This window comes from Necator americanus, chromosome X, assembly GCF_031761385.1.
Source record: "Necator americanus strain Aroian chromosome X, whole genome shotgun sequence".
Taxonomy (NCBI): Eukaryota; Metazoa; Nematoda; class Chromadorea; order Rhabditida; family Ancylostomatidae; genus Necator; species Necator americanus.
This window is the reverse complement of record NC_087376.1, coordinates 26,990,387-27,007,095: the sequence shown is the minus strand read 5'-3', so window position 1 is coordinate 27,007,095 and position 16,709 is coordinate 26,990,387. Positions and strand designations below refer to the sequence as shown.

At 37.0% G+C, this 16,709-nt stretch overlaps 1 protein-coding gene across 3 annotated transcripts; it reads left to right on the top strand.

Annotated features, from left to right (window-relative positions):
- Window positions 1-986: 986 nt before the first annotated feature.
- RB195_025637 (uncharacterized protein) lies at window positions 987-14,257 on the top strand (the record flags this gene model as incomplete). 3 transcript variants are annotated; one of them, XM_064213870.1, is made up of 29 exons in its annotated part: window positions 987-1,088; window positions 1,275-1,370; window positions 1,514-1,594; window positions 1,742-1,837; window positions 2,149-2,220; window positions 2,277-2,326; window positions 2,771-2,828; window positions 2,899-3,014; window positions 3,073-3,176; window positions 3,235-3,332; window positions 3,395-3,505; window positions 3,954-4,019; window positions 4,546-4,677; window positions 4,765-4,892; window positions 4,981-5,120; window positions 5,234-5,349; window positions 5,693-5,802; window positions 5,834-5,943; window positions 6,134-6,190; window positions 8,702-8,813; window positions 8,925-8,991; window positions 9,459-9,584; window positions 9,689-9,796; window positions 9,924-10,123; window positions 10,226-10,379; window positions 10,658-10,876; window positions 10,973-11,154; window positions 12,192-12,336; window positions 14,207-14,257. In XM_064213870.1, 29 exons carry the CDS (start codon window positions 987-989, stop codon window positions 14,255-14,257), a joined length of 3,207 nt encoding a protein of 1,068 aa, XP_064069750.1. The 3 variants fall into 3 exon arrangements, with proteins under 3 accessions (XP_064069750.1, XP_064069751.1, XP_013294309.2); XM_064213869.1 differs by lacking the exons at window positions 5,834-5,943; window positions 6,134-6,190; window positions 8,702-8,813; ... (7 more) ...; window positions 12,192-12,336; window positions 14,207-14,257 and having other exon boundaries at window positions 5,693-5,806; XM_013438855.2 differs by lacking the exons at window positions 987-1,088; window positions 1,275-1,370; window positions 1,514-1,594; ... (15 more) ...; window positions 6,134-6,190; window positions 8,702-8,813 and having other exon boundaries at window positions 8,893-8,991.
- Between the last annotated feature and the right edge of the window lie 2,452 nt (window positions 14,258-16,709).

Here is a 16,709-nt window from a genome sequence, read left to right as displayed (position 1 = left end):
TTGATTACGTCATCGTACCTGATGTAAGAAAAATGTAAACAAATCATCTCGCAAATTTTTTTTCTGAGAAATATTTGCCAAAACGGTTAACCTCTTCCTCACGTAACGGTCTAAGCTCGTAAAGTTTTACTGGAATTCTGGACTAACTCTCGTATTATTGCGTCACTTCTAAAACTAGTTTTTCAAGTGAATTCGGGTTCTTACGAACTATTTCCATATTGATATTCATGATATTTTATTCACATTTTATGGAAAAACAACAGAACTAACGTGACATTTTCAATTCAATAACATTTTTCTCTGGAACGACTTTCCAATTAGGGAAGAATTATAGAAAAATCTCCCAGTTATCATTAAACATACGTAAAACATGTAGATCAATCTTTGTCTACAGCAAAAATATTTATTTTCATCCAATGTACATAGCTAAAGATCCATCATTCTTTTAACATGAATGTGATAAGCAGTTTCCACTACACTTTACCTTAATTTGGTATCATTTTGAAGGAAGAATCTGCAGTAACTTAGTTACTTTGAACCAGTACACTGAAAAGAAGGAATCTGTATGAATAGGTTATGAAAAACCAACACTTTTGAGCCTTTTCACAAAGACAGAGCTAATACTAGCACATAGAAGTTGTGAAAATATTCGCCGACATCGTAGTATTGTGACAACGATATGCCAGGAGACAACTCCTAAACTTTCTTTCAAACCCGTTCTTTGGCGCCTCGTCGCCTTAATGCGTGTCATTTCTTGCGATAGTTTTTTGTCCGAGTTTTGTAGTAGTGCGCCCATTCATTCAGTGTTGAGCTGTTGCTGAGTGGATTACATTGTTCTTCATGTCCCAATATACCTCCTTTGTTCCTCCTTCCCTGTTTTTTCCTATAGAATTTGCTATTTATGGAAGTATTCTTGTGTAATTTCGTTCTTGTGCGTCACTTTTCTCATGAATTACATGGTTCAACTATGCGTTTTCAGCATTATAATGTTTCAACTTTGGTTAATTTTACTATTTGTACCGTTGGCGTCAACGAATTTGCTTAGTGCCGGAATACTGTCAGAAACTGTTCCACTTCGGCCGAAAAACGTATGCTTTGTTTGTTTCAAAGTTAATCCCATCGTTACTGACCTTAGAGTTTGTTTTCGTGCCCGTATCGAAACATCATGGTCCGTTTCCTGAACGGATGTGATGGTAGAAGTACTTTTGGTCCTTCATTACTTTGTTTTCAATCATTTTTTGCCACGGTATCTTCCTTTATTTTCAAGTTTTCAGTATCAAATGATTGGTTTTGCTCAGTCTGCTTTGAACCAAACTGAAGTGGAGATACGATTATCATGTGTTGAGGAAGATATAGATATGACATTTCAGGTAATTTCCCCACATTTCTCTTCTTGTTAAAGTGTATTCTTAGATAAAAACCCTGAATTTGTAGCTGCACAAAAAAAAATCCCCTTCGCTTTATTTCAACCAAGCCCTATTTTCCTCCAGAACCTTTATTCCCTAAGCCTCAGGTACAATATGCACTCCGTTCTTCTCCATGTGACAAGGAGTTCTTCGACGCAAAGCGAGCGGATAATTTGAGAAGATTGTTGGTATGTTTGCTTGTTGATTACTATTCGAAGTGATATTATTCACCTTTTCCTTTTATCATTTGCACTAAAAGCAGTCGCTTCTTTCTAAGTAGTCGGTTGTAGTTGTCGACACTCGGGTTAAATCCATGGTGAAATTTTAATTTGCAGACATTCTATTTCTCCGATTCGGATCATATTCCTGACACCTATAGCTATGAAAAAATGGTGTATTACAAGTCGAAGCCGCAGAATTTCTCCTGCAAAGTTAGTTTTTTTTTTCTTTGTTTTTAGTTTAGTAAATGGCGACTTCCTTCCTTACTGTATCTTTCCTTATGTGTTTATTGTAGCTAACTTTTTTGTATTGGTGTTAAACAAATTTTTTAAACGGTGTTTTTTTTTGTACGAATTTTCCATTATTGTACACGATCTCCTCCAGTTCTTGTGTTTCATCCAACGGTCCATTCGAGTTCTCATTCACATTCAGATTGTCATTCTGATAAACGTTTGTTATTAAGTAGAAAGACAGTCTAGACGTATTCACTAACTGACTCCCACTATTAACATGTACTTTGTAGGATTCGCATGGATCTATCATCTTCTCAGAACCTTTCCCTCATCCTATGATTGTAAAGAATGTTTCTGGTTTGGTAGGTTTTTTCCTCATTTTATTTCTTCTTTTCTCTTCAAAACTTCGTTATTTAAGGTTCCGTTTCGTGATAAGAGAAGTGATCCTATTGTATCAACTTCACTTTCGTAAGTTCTTTCAGCAAATGTCGAGGAAGGTTCTCTAAAGAAGACCAGTTTAACTTCATTTCATCACTACCTCCTTTCTAGTTCTTTTTTCCTGGAAATATGAGCCGTTACACAGGATTACATCTCAAGAATAATTTTTTTGACTAAAACCTGACCAATACGGCGTTATCTTCTATGGAACCGCTCAATTTCCACGTATTATGGGCTGCCAACGCTTTGAAATAATCCACCTGTGACGCCTCATGATTGGAAAATCCCCTCGTTTTTCTATTAGCAAAGTTATTATTTGTAGCGACGTCACTTTTGTATGCGCATCGAAAATAGCACCCTTTTCCGGCTCTCTTGCACTGACATCTTAATCCAGTAAAGTGACCAGCGCTTCCGGATTCCTTCCTAATTTTTTTTTCGAATGGTATGGTCATCCTGACCGTTGTGTAACTTCAGCTCATGGAATCCTGCTCAAATTGTCCCCACAGATGGAATCTACTTTCTTGTATTGAAGGTTCGATGCTTGTAACTAGTTTCGTTAAGCACTTCTGCTTTTGCTCCTTTATCAGTTACACGTTTTTTAGATCGTCGGTGTCTCCTATCCTACCGAATCTCCAACTGATGAGTACAACGTTACAGTCACTGTAAAATGGAGGCAGCCACATGGATTTCTTAGTGCAATTGACTATCCTCTGCTCAGGTGGTATTAATCAAAGAAGTTTAGTTCCTTCTTTTGAGTTTAATATCCTGTTGTTTAGATTCTATGTAATAATGTGTATTTTCTATGGAGGTCTTGCTCTCATATGGCTGATTCTCTGCATCAAATATTACAGGGACATTTTAAGGATTCAGTATTGGATAGGCATGTTCTTTGCCGATTTTAATCGTTGTTTTTTTGTCCATTGTCAGCTATTGTTTAGGGGCTGTAATAATTCTTGGAATGATTGAAAAAGCATTCTTTTTGGCAGAATATTCAACAATGAATACGAGTGGGCGAAGTGTTGAAGGAGTTCTAGAGGTGTTTGGTGCTATCTTGTTTTTTTTTTTCAAAACTGGGATAAAATTTCTGCCTGTTTATAGCTTGCTGAATTGGTTTCATGCGCAAAAAGGACAATGTCTCGTGTGCTTGTGATAATAGTATCGGTGGGGTATGGTGTTGTAAAGCCTCGTCTTGGAAACACACTCAGTCAGGTATCATTTCTTTTGTTTTACACTGTTTCTCAATGGTTTGTAGTTGTTCGTATGCAATTATATTCTCGGTCATCACTCCCTGTGGCCAGTTTCCTTCAATTCGCTTTCATTTTTCTTTTTGCTGACGTCGTCATCTGTTTTTCACTTTTCCACCTTCAATCATTCATGACGGAGTTTCTTACAAAACGTCATGTGTTTTCCATGGTTTTCTACCATTTTCTCCATGTTTATTTTATTTTGCCACATCATCACTGTAGATGCGTTCTCAAAAGGTCAGATATGACAAACATTGTTTTTGGTACATATAATACTGAAACGTGCTAAGTTGTAACAATATTCCGCGTCAAAGCTAATGCACAAATATATGTCCTATGCCTAGCTGAGATTTTGTGTTCGCTTTCAATCCAAGTTTATTCCATTCTTTGTTGAGGGTTGCGTATAATTTCAGGTTGCTGGCGTTGGATTAGTCTATTTCGTCTTCTGTGCAATTGAAGGACTTGCTCGAGTTTCCAAGGTACTTTGGATTTTCTCCTAGGGTTATGTACAATTTGGCTTCCTCAACTTTTTAGTAATGGGTTCATTTTCTTCTCACTCCTAATTTGTTTTTTTTTTCTGGATTATGCAGTTGTGAACGTCCATAGGAGGCTTTTGAATATAATGAATGCTTGTTTTTGTACCGAGTCGCTGAGGACGTTTTTCTGTCGTCCTTGACATTGAGGATTTTCTATTTTCTTCAGACCACAGAAGTGTCCTTCAGATTTTCTTTCCTTTCTCAGAAATCTTTGAAGTTTTGAAACAACTCAAGGAAGCATATGACTATAATCATTATTTTCATAGTAATACCGCTTTGTTACCCTCTATCTGTAATTTTTCTCCACATTTCTTTAGGAATCGACATTATGCTCATTTATATCATATGACAGCCAATGAGAACACTGTAGCGTAGTGAAATTGGAAAATTTGTCATTGTCTTTGCTTCTGCTTCGTCTAGTGAAGCACTTCTCCGTAATTCATCAAATTAATCCACACTTCTTTTATAGAATCATGTCGAAGCAGCCAAACAGAAGCAGTTTGCCGCACTTCCTCTAGTTATTACGGAAATGGTCATTTTTTATTGGATATTCACTTCACTCGGTGCTACAATGCGAACGTTAAAATTAAGGAGAAATGAGGTACGTACCATTCCTTATTTATGTTTATGTGTAGATTCATTTCACCATTTTGGTTTTTTTATCTTCTGAAAGAAAGGTTTGTTTCAGGTTAAACTGACAGTTTACCGACATTTCATGAATACCCTTATGTTTGCTGCTATTGCTTCTGTGATCTTCATGATTTGGAGTCTTTTATTCCACATATTTCCCACTTGCTTGAAGGATTGGAAAGAGTTGTGAGTTTTCGATGTTTATTTGAATTTTTCTCCATCAGTTCTTTGTTGGTCCCCTGCATAATTTTTTTTGGGTATTGCTTATTTCTAGATGGGTGGACACTGCGTTCTGGCATGTTTTGTTCTGCTTCATACTTGTTGTGATTGTCATCCTTTGGCGTCCTTCTGTTAATAACCAGCGTTATGCATTTACTCCGCTTCTCGATGATAGCGAGGATGAGAACGATCAAGGTACGTTTTATTGAACAGATTAACTAAGCACTGCATCCGTGAAAGAAAAATAATAATAAGAAAACAGGGGTCGAATCACATATCCTCTTTTTTTCGAATAATTTTCTCTATAGATGAAATTTTCAACGCTTCTTCTCCTGGTTTCGAAATGTTGAAGCAGCGGGAGTCCGGAAGTGGAGCGGATATGCGTCGTCAGAAGGAGAAGGAGCGAGAAGATAATAAACTGCAGGTAAATGTAGTTGGAAAAATAATTTTTACAAGTTTATTTTCTATCCTGTTGCGTTTGGGATGATGAATGGATCGCTTAATTCTGTAAAATCTGATGAAAAACACATCTATAAGACTGCAGTCATCAAAATTCTCTTATTCCACGTTCTTCATTTATCTTCACTGATAGGTGGGAATCCAAGGAAAAACTATGGAAGAATTGGTTTTTGAAGCGTTATTTTCTGAAGAAATGAAGGAAATTATGTTGAAAAAAATTGAATAAGTAGGAAGAATGTCCGACTTCTTATGTTTTACTCGTTATATCAATAACTTCATAGTTAGAAGTAGCACATTTCGGTTTCCAGGATGATCTGCGATGGATTGAAGATCACATTCCATCTTCCCTTGCTGAACATTTGATCATGGATGAGGAGGAGGACAAGGAAGCTCGTGAATTGGAGATCAGCAAAATGTTGTAATTATGGATTGCTGGGGAGATGTTTAAGGATTGTAATTATTGTGATCACTAACACTGGTGTAGCTGTTTGCTGTCTCTTTCTGAATTTCGCGTTGAGATTTCGTCTTATTGGATCGTTATACTTTAAGGATTGTTGGTGTAAGTATATATTTGTCGTCAGTTTCACTCTCGTTGTATAGATTTTATGCGGAAAATGTTGGAAAAAGTTTTGAATAGGAGGAAATGTTGATGCTTGTAATTTTTTATAAACTCCTTCCCCCAGTTCAAGCTGTGATTTGTTCTCATATGAATGTCTCCCACTTGAAATGTCTTAAGACGATCGTTTTAGTGCAACTCTCAAGATATCTTCAAATGAGCGGGATAATCGATTACGTTTATGGCTTTGGTTTGTATGATGGAATTTGTTCTGTGTGCAAGAAGTCGCTTTTTGTAATAATTTTTCATTTTGTTACTCCTATGTCTGCGTGGATGTGAAAGTGCCCCAAATGTCCATGCTAAAGATTTTGTCTTTAATTCATTGAGATGCTTAATATTTGAAGTATTTGTTTTGCTTGAATACACGAAAATAAAGAGTTGTTTACAAAAACTGTTGTGTTTCATAACAAAACTTACTGCTAAGCGAATAAGTAGTAATGAATTGAGATCTGATTTTAGAGGAGGGGTTGGATACAGGATTACACACTAATTTCTTAGTAGTATCAGATCATATAAAACTATAATATTTCAGCAAAAAATCTGCAAATTTGTAATGTTTCCCAATTTAATTTTCAGCATAGAATTCTGTTGATCCGCATTTCGGTATCTGGACGGCTTTTAAATTTTGGTGCTGTCGTCTACGCTACATCTACAGTATCTGAGGTATAGAGGGACAAGATTTTCGGAACGATTAAGATTCATTTTTATTGTTTTGCTGACTTTGACTATTCGTGGTGAAAAGAACATTTTATCTTGCAATACGTGCTAGAGTTATTCGAATATCTTTTACTATTATTTACAGAATGTTAAAGGTGAACTCGAATGGTGTTTTTATTTTTTTTTAAATTTATTTATTCACATATACGAATGGTGCAACAAAAAAGAAAAAGGAAACACATTTGTTTGTGTCAAAACACTCAAGGAAAAATCCGCAAAATCATTGTCAGTGGGGCCTGGCGCAGTCTTTTTCGTGGCGGATACGCGTCAAACATGTCGTTCTCCTACTCCAAAAAGTGAAAAATCCTCTCATGACATCCTCTTCCAATCCAGAACGCTTAACATCGATCTATTTATCTACATATCAGGATTTGGGTGACCAACTCAGCCGAAGAAGGAGCACGTTGGGATCCAGGGCGAATCTGATAAGGGATCTTTAACAAAGAGGGTTCACCAACTTTCGTAATCCTCAAAAGATGTTTATGTTTTAGTCCTCGTATAAATATCATCGTTTTCGAAAATTTGTTGAATTTAAAGTGAAATAAAGACACGTTTTTCACTCTAATATTCGTTTGAATGTCAAAGATTGCCAAATTTTTTTTCCCATTTCTCAGATGCCTTTTTTTGTTTGGATTCATTTTTGTAGTTTATTATCCTGCTCTTTTCGCTAATTTCCTACAATGTTGTGTAATTTTTAAGACGTTTCTCGCTCATATGCATCTTTTGTGATGTGCTAAATAATCGCGAACACAATTGTTTCTTGTCCCTGCTCATCGTATTTACTGGGAAGGAAAAGATACAAAGAAATTTCTTCGACTCTGATCACTAAAAAATTTTAAGTCTTAGTTCCCAGCAAACGTTTCAGTTCATTGAGCACTTCGCCGTTGCTATAACTACAACGTTAGAACGGCAAAAAGTTGTCCATGCCGTGCTTGGATTTTTTTTCTTGGTCTCAGCGAAAGGCAAGAATGAGTTGATGAGACTGCCGTAAAGTTTACTGGACATGTTGGATGGCTAATGTTTCTTAGTATCACTTCAGAATCTTCAAATCAACAATGAGGTCATTTCCAGAAATTGTTTTCCTAAAGGTTCTCTAGGCTGTTACAAATATTAAATTCTACTTCTTGACTTTAACTTTTTTGTGTAAAGCCAATTTCTGAGGATGTTCTCATCTTGATGTGATCTGTTTTGCGCTCTTAAAAACAACATTTTTTGACGAAAAAAAAATTAAAGTGCCAATAAAAAAGGTGAGGTTCTGCTTTTTCCACTAGATCCTAGTACAAAAGGGATCGAAAAAGTAAATAATGAATAGGTGTAAACAATTATAATGGCTACGATTCCGACTAAACATATAATCTTAAAAAAACACACAAAATAGTGGGGCTGTGGTAAACGCTTTTTCCAGCATAGTACTGTAAATAAATGCATAGAGTTGATTACTGTTAATTTTCTAAAATTTGCTATCTCTTCAATCTTTTTCATGTTCTAGTAAACGTATACAAAATATGCAAAATATGCACAAAATATTTACAGTTTATTCTTTTTGATTGAATTGATCTTTCTTCTTCTACGATAACTATATGGGATTTTTTCTTTCGTCAATTAATTATTAAATATTATACGTTGCGTAAAATTTACAAACAGAAGGAAATGGATCATGTTTCACCGCAACAGCCCCTTTCAGGAACTGATGCATTGCATACTTACACACTTGCAAGCACTAGTCAGAGAACATTCCTCATTCCAGTTCCCTGTTCCATAGTTTTTGTCCTCTTCACATCAATGTATTTTTTCTAAGTAGCACTTTAGAAATAACAACCTTTCTTTACGGAAAGCGAACGTAAGTAATCAAATTACGTAAAGATCACTTGGACAACTTTTTCCTCCGGGGAATTCTTAATGTTTTCAAAGTGCAAGAGCTACTACCTAAAGTGACTGTCCTCCGAGTGAATCTCGACTTTTTCCTCAGCGAATAGGTTTTAAGTAAATTGGACAATACGAAGAAGGATGAACGGCTGGCTGCGAGACTGGCTGGCCGGCTGGCCGCCGGACAGCACCCGTCTGGCTGGGCGGCAGCAGCCATTTCTTCTCCGAGGGTGGGCGGGAAATGTGGGGGGGGGGAGCGCTGCACGTGAGGGACGCGGCGCGGGCTGTCGCACTCAGCTCATTGCTGTCATGGAGGAAGAGACGTGCTCGCTTGTGTACAGGCTCGAACAAAAGTATTTGAACGATGACGACGCCTACATGGATCAAGACATTGTGCTCACCAATTTTGTAAGTTCACTGAACATCGTCTATCCTACTCCTGTCAGTGTTTTCGGTCTGTTTACGTTTCTCGCTCATTATTTACGAAGTTCTATCGGAGTGATTCGTGTCTATTTCGCTCACTTTTTTCACCGTTATCTATTCAGTAATCGGTAAACGCCGTAACAAAGTGTTCTTGTTTCTTTAATGAGATCTTGTCAAACCACCTGCATGGTTCAGTCTTCATCGCACCTTATCTGATGCCATCATCATAGCCTATCTTGATCCCTCCTAATTAGATCTCTCGCTTCTCGCACTTGATTCTTCCGACACAAGTCGCTTCATTCAGATGAAATCCATTTACTCTTACACGTAACAAGATTCGTATGTTACGTACGAAAAACATGGGGGACATAAGAAAAAACATACATTTGTGTAGAAATTTATAGGAGAATTCGTGTTGTAAACATTTTTAATCAACTAAATATATTCTTCAGACTGGTAGTTCACCATGTAAAATGGCAAGTAAACGTGCTCTCGAATTAGTTGTACTGAATAATGCCAATATATCACATTTGGGAGATGTCTCACAAATTGCTGGTCTTATGCAGCATGTGGCTGAGGTATATCAAAATTTTTTCTGTTCTCTCTTGTGAGTTAAACTCTCCTCTTAACGTGTCTCATACTTGAGATAGTTGTTATTCGCCTTAGTTCTTACAATATTTAGGCAGATCTTGCCTGGAATAGTATCAGATGGGAATGTGTAAATGCTGTGCTGAAGCATTTACCACAACTTCGAACTTTGAATCTCAGCTACAATCCACTTGATGGCGAGGTAACTATGACTCTTCTATGGTACATGAGGTTGCTTTAGAGGCTAAGACTGAATTCTTCCGTATTTCATTTAAAAAAAAAGACTTTTCTTAGTTTTCTCTTGGAATAATCTGTAAATTGTGCTTCAGATCGCTGTGGATTTACCATCGGCCCCATTATTGCACACTTTAATACTAAATGGGACTAATTTATCGTTGACATCACTATCATCAATCCTTAAAAATACACCTTCGCTACAGGAATTACATTTATCTGATAATAAACTCAATTTGAGTGATGATGATGATTCTGTCATGAACGAATCTGTGAAGACGATTCACATGAATAGGTATGGACCATGGATTTTCTTTTTTTTTCCTGCTATTTGGTTGCTCACGTGTTCTGTGTCGTCATTTTTGTGTGAGTCGAGTTCTTTGCTGTGATGTTGCAGGTGTCGTATCGATGATTGGCAACAGATTGTCCGTTTGTTGAGGAGATTCCCCAGTCGAAAGACAGTGTTTTTATGTGAGAATCCAATAAAATCCGTTATTCATCATACTACCATGGAAGATTTGGGTACACTTCAATCGTTGAACTTAGCAAAGGTAATAGATCTTGTTCAATAGTGTTGTTTCCCTGATTGTTGTGTATCTTTTCTAAGAGCGGCCATGTAAGAAGAAGAAATTTCCAAACTATGAAATCTTGAGACTGGGCGTTGAAAGTGTTTCCATTGTGAATAGCAGTCTCCATCTTGTTATTTTCGCACGGTTTTCTTTTGTTCCCATTTGAAATGTTATCATGTGAAGGAGCTAGGTCATCCCAAATACCTTATGTAAACAATTTCCTTCTCATCACACACACACATACACACACACACTTCCAGACGGAAATTGCTGACTGGGACAGTATTGACAGTTTGGATCGATTACCATCGCTAACCGACCTACGAATTCTATCAATTCCTCTCCTTGATGAATTTAATGAGGAGGAACGAATTCATCTAATCATTGGTCGTGTACAAAATTTACGGGTACTTAACGGATCAATAATCACACCTGAACAACGTGAACAATCCGAACGTTATTTTATTCGTTATTATCAGGTATGGTCTTTTGTCTATGTGTATGTATGCTAGACCTCCATATGTTCCATGTGGGTGGTCTTAAAGTGTGCCGCCTTATTTCCTGGACGTTTCTAGGACAGAGACGACAAACCGAATCATTATAAACGTCTAATAGACAAGCATGGTCATGTAGAGCGATTGGCAAAAGTTGATCTAACACCAAAATTATCTGCTCATGTTCAAGTTTTTTGTGAGGAGACAAACTATCAGGCGAAGCTACGCATCAATCTGAACAAGAACGTTGGTCAACTGATGAAGTAAGTTTGACGCGTTATGAAGGATGAGTTTTGTACGACTGAACAATGCCTCCGGCGTTTCGCGATGGCTGATACTGATTTATTCATCATTGATGTTGGTGGTAATGGCCGAGCACTATTGTTGGCGTTAGCGCTGCTCTTTGTAGCAACGCGTTTCATCCATTAGATTCACTATCCACACGTATGGGGATCCCCCCTCCACTACCGGTTGTTTGTGTTAGTTTAACCTCTGGTGAATCGATGTTCCCTCCTCTCACTAACTGCAAACCGATTTCGAATTTCAAAAAAAAAAAGAGAAATTGAGGGTTTCGCGTTCGTCCTAGTTTTTTGATGTTTTGGGAAGTAGAGTAGCAAACGGAGGCTAGAAATAGGCCAGCAAAAAAAGCAGAGGAACACCCGCTGAGTGACTTCAAAACAAGTTGCGGAAATACTAAAAGTGATCTAAAGCGAATAACATTTTCTCTGATTTTGGAACGATTAATTTAAACTCGAAAAATTTGGTTTGTTGTGGAAAACATTTTCACGGATAGAATGGTTTCGTCATTCCGTGGCACGTGTAAAATAATTGCACAAAGAGGAGAAAAACGTGCACAAAGTGGATGCAATGCAAAACTTTCTGCAGAAACAACGCAACTTCTTCGTGCCGCTTGATATGTAGCGTTTTCATTCGTTTTTGTGAGGTGAACTGCGTTAGATTCTCGATTTTTTTTCGGGGAATTTTTTTCTGTTCTGGTACTGATGTGTTTGCTAAAAATTATCTGGATTAAACGGGTGAGATTCCAAACTCCTTATGATGAACCAAATTATTTTCTTGAATGTTCTAAGTCGATGACAAGAGATTTCTTTTGATTTTTTATGGTTTCCTCTCATAGTTTTAGGAAGATCATCATAATAAGTTATTATTATGATAAGTTCCCGTCATCATCTATTTGCTTTTGTGCTAGAAATGCTGGAATTTTCAAATTTTCCTTGAAAATAACTATTCAAGAGGATATGTTGGCTGTTCTAAACGTCCCACATTTTTCAATTTTTTTCAGGTCTCTGGCGAAGGAATGTGGTATTCCCTATAACCGTTTACGGATGTTTCTGACAACAAAAGATGGTTCTGTGGAAGAGTTTCGATATCCGGGAATGAATTTGCATAGCTATCGTATCGAAGACGGTGACGTTCTCAATTTGCAGGTGCAGCATTGTCGTTGTCCGCGATTACGCTTGTCGTGTACTCTGCAAATATCCGGGCGGCCCATGTTTAACGGTTGCTTATGCTAGCCAATATTAGTAGAGAAGAGCGGTGAGAAGCGGACACAGATGCATTCGGCTTTGAATACAGCGCTCGGCTATCCCCTCCACCTTTGTGAGCAGCGGACGGCGAGGATTGAGTGTTTTTGCGACTAAGGCTGTGCGCCTTCACGATCTCACCCTCTTCCGTGCTCTACTATGTCCATATCGGCAGCAATCGGCAGCGCTTACACGGGAATGAGGGAGAGAGGGAGAGGGGGCTCTGAATGCGTTGCATGTGCATATGACGGCTGCGATTCTCCCTAACGTAGCCCATTAACTATGCCATGAACGGGCCGTGTACGACATGTTGCACGCAGACGGCAAAACGGCTCACCTGCACTTCCTGTCATCGGAACCGGTCCCCCCTCTCGACATTCAAAACGGGCGCCTCAGCGTTTCCTTGCCAGCCCCAAAAAAACCTGTTCAATCGTCTTTTCACCTCATCTATCGCCAATCATTTAGCTTTGTTTATGGATTAATCAATTTCGGATCATAGAACAGGTTCTGCTATAATTTTAAGGTATCCTTGTTTTTATTGCGCCGTATATAAAACATCACGATTCCACACTAGCATACGTTTAAATCTCTATGTTTTTCCAGCTGGCATTTGGGCACTAAATATGCGCCGTGAATGTCGTGACCTGTGCAAAACGTTTCTGGGCGAGAGATCCGGGAATTGTTGGATAAACAAAGCTTGTTGGAAAATTTTGGGAGAATTTCGTTTAACTTCTCTATTCTCACTTTAAAAGATATTTGTACGATGAAGTAGGTTTTTTTGTGATCCCGACGCTTGACCACAATACGTTATCAACTTGGTGTCTACATTTTTTAAAAAGATTTTGAACGATTTCAAAATCGGATAGAGACGTTTTTGGAGAAAGGAATAAACTAATTTTTGATGTGGCGACGAAAATTCTTTTTTTTCCTGCGGAAATTTGCTGCATTTCCCTCATTTTTTACTAAAACAAATGATAAGAGTGACTTCTGCTGTTGTTCACCATAGTTTTCGAGAGCAAAATTTGTTTTGTTGAGAACTTCTGGTCGTGAAAGTCTGTGTTTCGTTATGATTTTTTTGAAATGATCTTTTATTTTCCTCAAAATTTCCTCAAAATCGGAAAGTTATCATGGGGCTCTAAAAACAGCTTTTCAGCGCAACATACATAAATCTTTCCTGGATCTTTCCTAAATGAGTTTGTTAGGAGAATCACAACTGCAACTACTGTTCAAATTTGTTGTTTGTTTCGTTTTGTTCTTTGGTGCGAGTCGTCCTAAAACTTTTGGATTTTGTTTTGTTATTGTTGAAAATTTGGAACTTCAAAAATCTCTGGAAGTGATTGCTTGATTGCTTTGAATAGATACAAGTACTACGTTTGAAAAACCGGTCAACATAGGTCCATCTAAGAGAGGAACGGAATTTCTCGCCCTATTGCTTGACATCTGTGATAAATTGACGAGGGTGAAGAAAAGGTCTCATGGCGAATTTCGCCGAGTGTAAAGAAAATAATGGATGTTGGCGAGAATCCCTTTGTTTGCAGGCGAGATCGTATGTGCATGGATCTAATATGTTTAAAACCCAGACCCGATACGCTTACGGAACCAAAGTCACATCACTTTCTCCTATAACTGTACTTGAAATCGATTTTCGATACCGCAATGACGAGTCTTTTGTGTTTTTTCGCCTCCGTGTTTGCTGAACGATGACTGTTATTGATTGGCTCGTGTTCTGAGAAAACAACCGCCGAAATCAAAAAAATATATATATTATTTTCAGTCAAAAATCGTTTCAACACGTCGTCGACCGCTACAAAAAAGTGATTCATGAAGGAAATCTACGAATGAAGTGGCAAGATAAAATTGTATATATAGCCTCTGATCGTGGATCTGGAACCTGCATAGCTGCCTTCACATAGTCCAATCCATTTTTGGATTCGATATGGTCTCATCAGATTTGATTTTTCGTCCCAGCTTTCCACATTTTCAGGGATTTATGTACAGCTTTTTTTCGTCTTCAAATTAGTGAACCTCTAGTTTTTTCTTCTTATCGTCATTAGTTATCTTTGTGTATAGAGATGTAGTGTTATGCTTTTTATGCCCACAGCGTATACTGTAGCCTTTTGTTTTCTTTTATATAACGTAGGAACTAGTTTAAGACGTGATAGTAATGCTAGTGTCTTTCTTTCTTTCATAGTGGAATATTTTTCTTGTAAATACATACTGGTTTCAACGAGATGCATCGTGACGTTAAGATGAGCTACGTATCTCGTTTGTACAAAAAAATTCCTTGTAATACATATTTTTTCGAATGTAAATAATCTTCCTTTTGATTTTCTCTTTTGAATATGGTCCTCATCCATGACGCATATACGTATACGGATTTACTCTTGTTAAACCGTATTTTTATGTCGTCAGGATAGAAATTGCCGCCCGGTAATCGGTTCATTATGATTTATTTCTCGTCAATTACATGCCCATGTACATAATTCTTTCGATCGGTTGATTTTATTTCATAAAATTTTACACTGTTCGCAAATCTTCATACTAAACATACTCTGTTGGAGAGTTGCTTATGAATTCTTCCTGACTGAGGAAGGATATTAAATCCGGGCGGAGTGCGCGAATAACATCCATCCACGACATCAACTTTGCATGTCCATGACTTATAATCATAGTCTCCATAAGAGAAAAAAAAAAGAAAAAAGAAAAGAAAATCGATTAGCATGGAAGTATTTGAGTTAAGAGTTAGTTGTTTAGGGATGACACAAAACTTTACAAGAGCAAGATTTTCGAAAGATTTTCCCTACCATACTTTATTTTAACACCTTTTATTTCCTCTAGGATTTTTCCTTGCTACGATGGTCAAGTATAAAGGTACTATAAACATAATACCGAATAGATAACTGTGTATATACGCTTAGCCTCTAAATCCTAGAATTATTTCAATCACCTTATCGTTGACTCAGTAATGTACCTTTCAAAAATTGAAAAAAAGTCAACTTTCTAAATAATAATAGGTATGAATAGTTTCTCAGCTCCAGTAGTTGTCATCGCCGTAAAACTGTTTTGGTTGTGCAGGAAGTAGTTAGAAACCATAAATGTTTTCCCGTGAGATCCTAGAGGAGACTTACATGGATTATACTCCCTCTATTGATTCTTCATTGAATGCATATTATTAGATGGCATTTTCATCCGCATTTATTTGCATACATGAGAGATTGTGTGGTTATTTATAAGAGAACGTTCATCCGTTCATACGTTCCAAAAAATTTACTTCAGCTTCATTCAAACATTTTTCAGTAAAAAACGATGAAGAATAATTGAATAGTCAAGATCTGTATAGTACTGAAACTTCTGGCGATTTTTTCTTTGCTTCTGATTCTCAACTGAAGCGGTGATCCCTCTCTTACCTCCTAGTCATTACCTTTATCTAAATACTATTTCTTTCATGAATATTTAAACTACCTGAACACGTATGAGATATATAAGACAAACGTTATTTTACTATTTGTCCAAGTAAAGAATTTTTGAAATTGCTTTGATTTTTATGTTTATATTAATGTCAAAAAAATCTTCACACACACATTATTCCTTTGAAAGATAAACAGACTCCTTCCAAGATATTTATAAAAAAGTATGATATCCAATTAGTCACTTATTTTCTAAAAATATTTTGGGGGGAGGGGGAATATCGAACAAATACGAACTAATTTCTCAAAGCTGCTGGAGAAATAATATTTAATAAAATTCATTTCTGAGAATTTTGGAGTTTCGACGTTTCAAATTTTCGTAAAATATACGCCACAATTCGTAGCCGATGACTATATAGCGATTGAAATAGCGAAAAAAATTGGTGCATTGAATTAGCGGCAAAAACAGCTATGATTATAATCTTTTCCAGGAAGACTATTATCCTGAATTATCTTAAATCTACATAAATCCAGAACATAAAAAAATTACTTAACAACATTGTTGTTTTAAGTCAACAGCTGTTTTATTGTTGATCTCTGGTTTGTGCGATTCCGGTTGTTTTTCTTCCTGAATATTTTCGCTGGCCGCTCAACCATTGTGACTATGGTTTGTTGAACAGATTGCTGTGTTCGGTTCACATTCAAACAACATTATTTAACAATTGAACGTCAATACGATTTCAATGTTCGGATATATCGTTCCTAAGATCCGAGATCATTGAATAACTGTAAGGGAATGTACCTGAGGAATTAGATAAGCAAAGGCAAGACGTCTTGTAGAGATGTACATGTGGTATGGATAAATTTTTC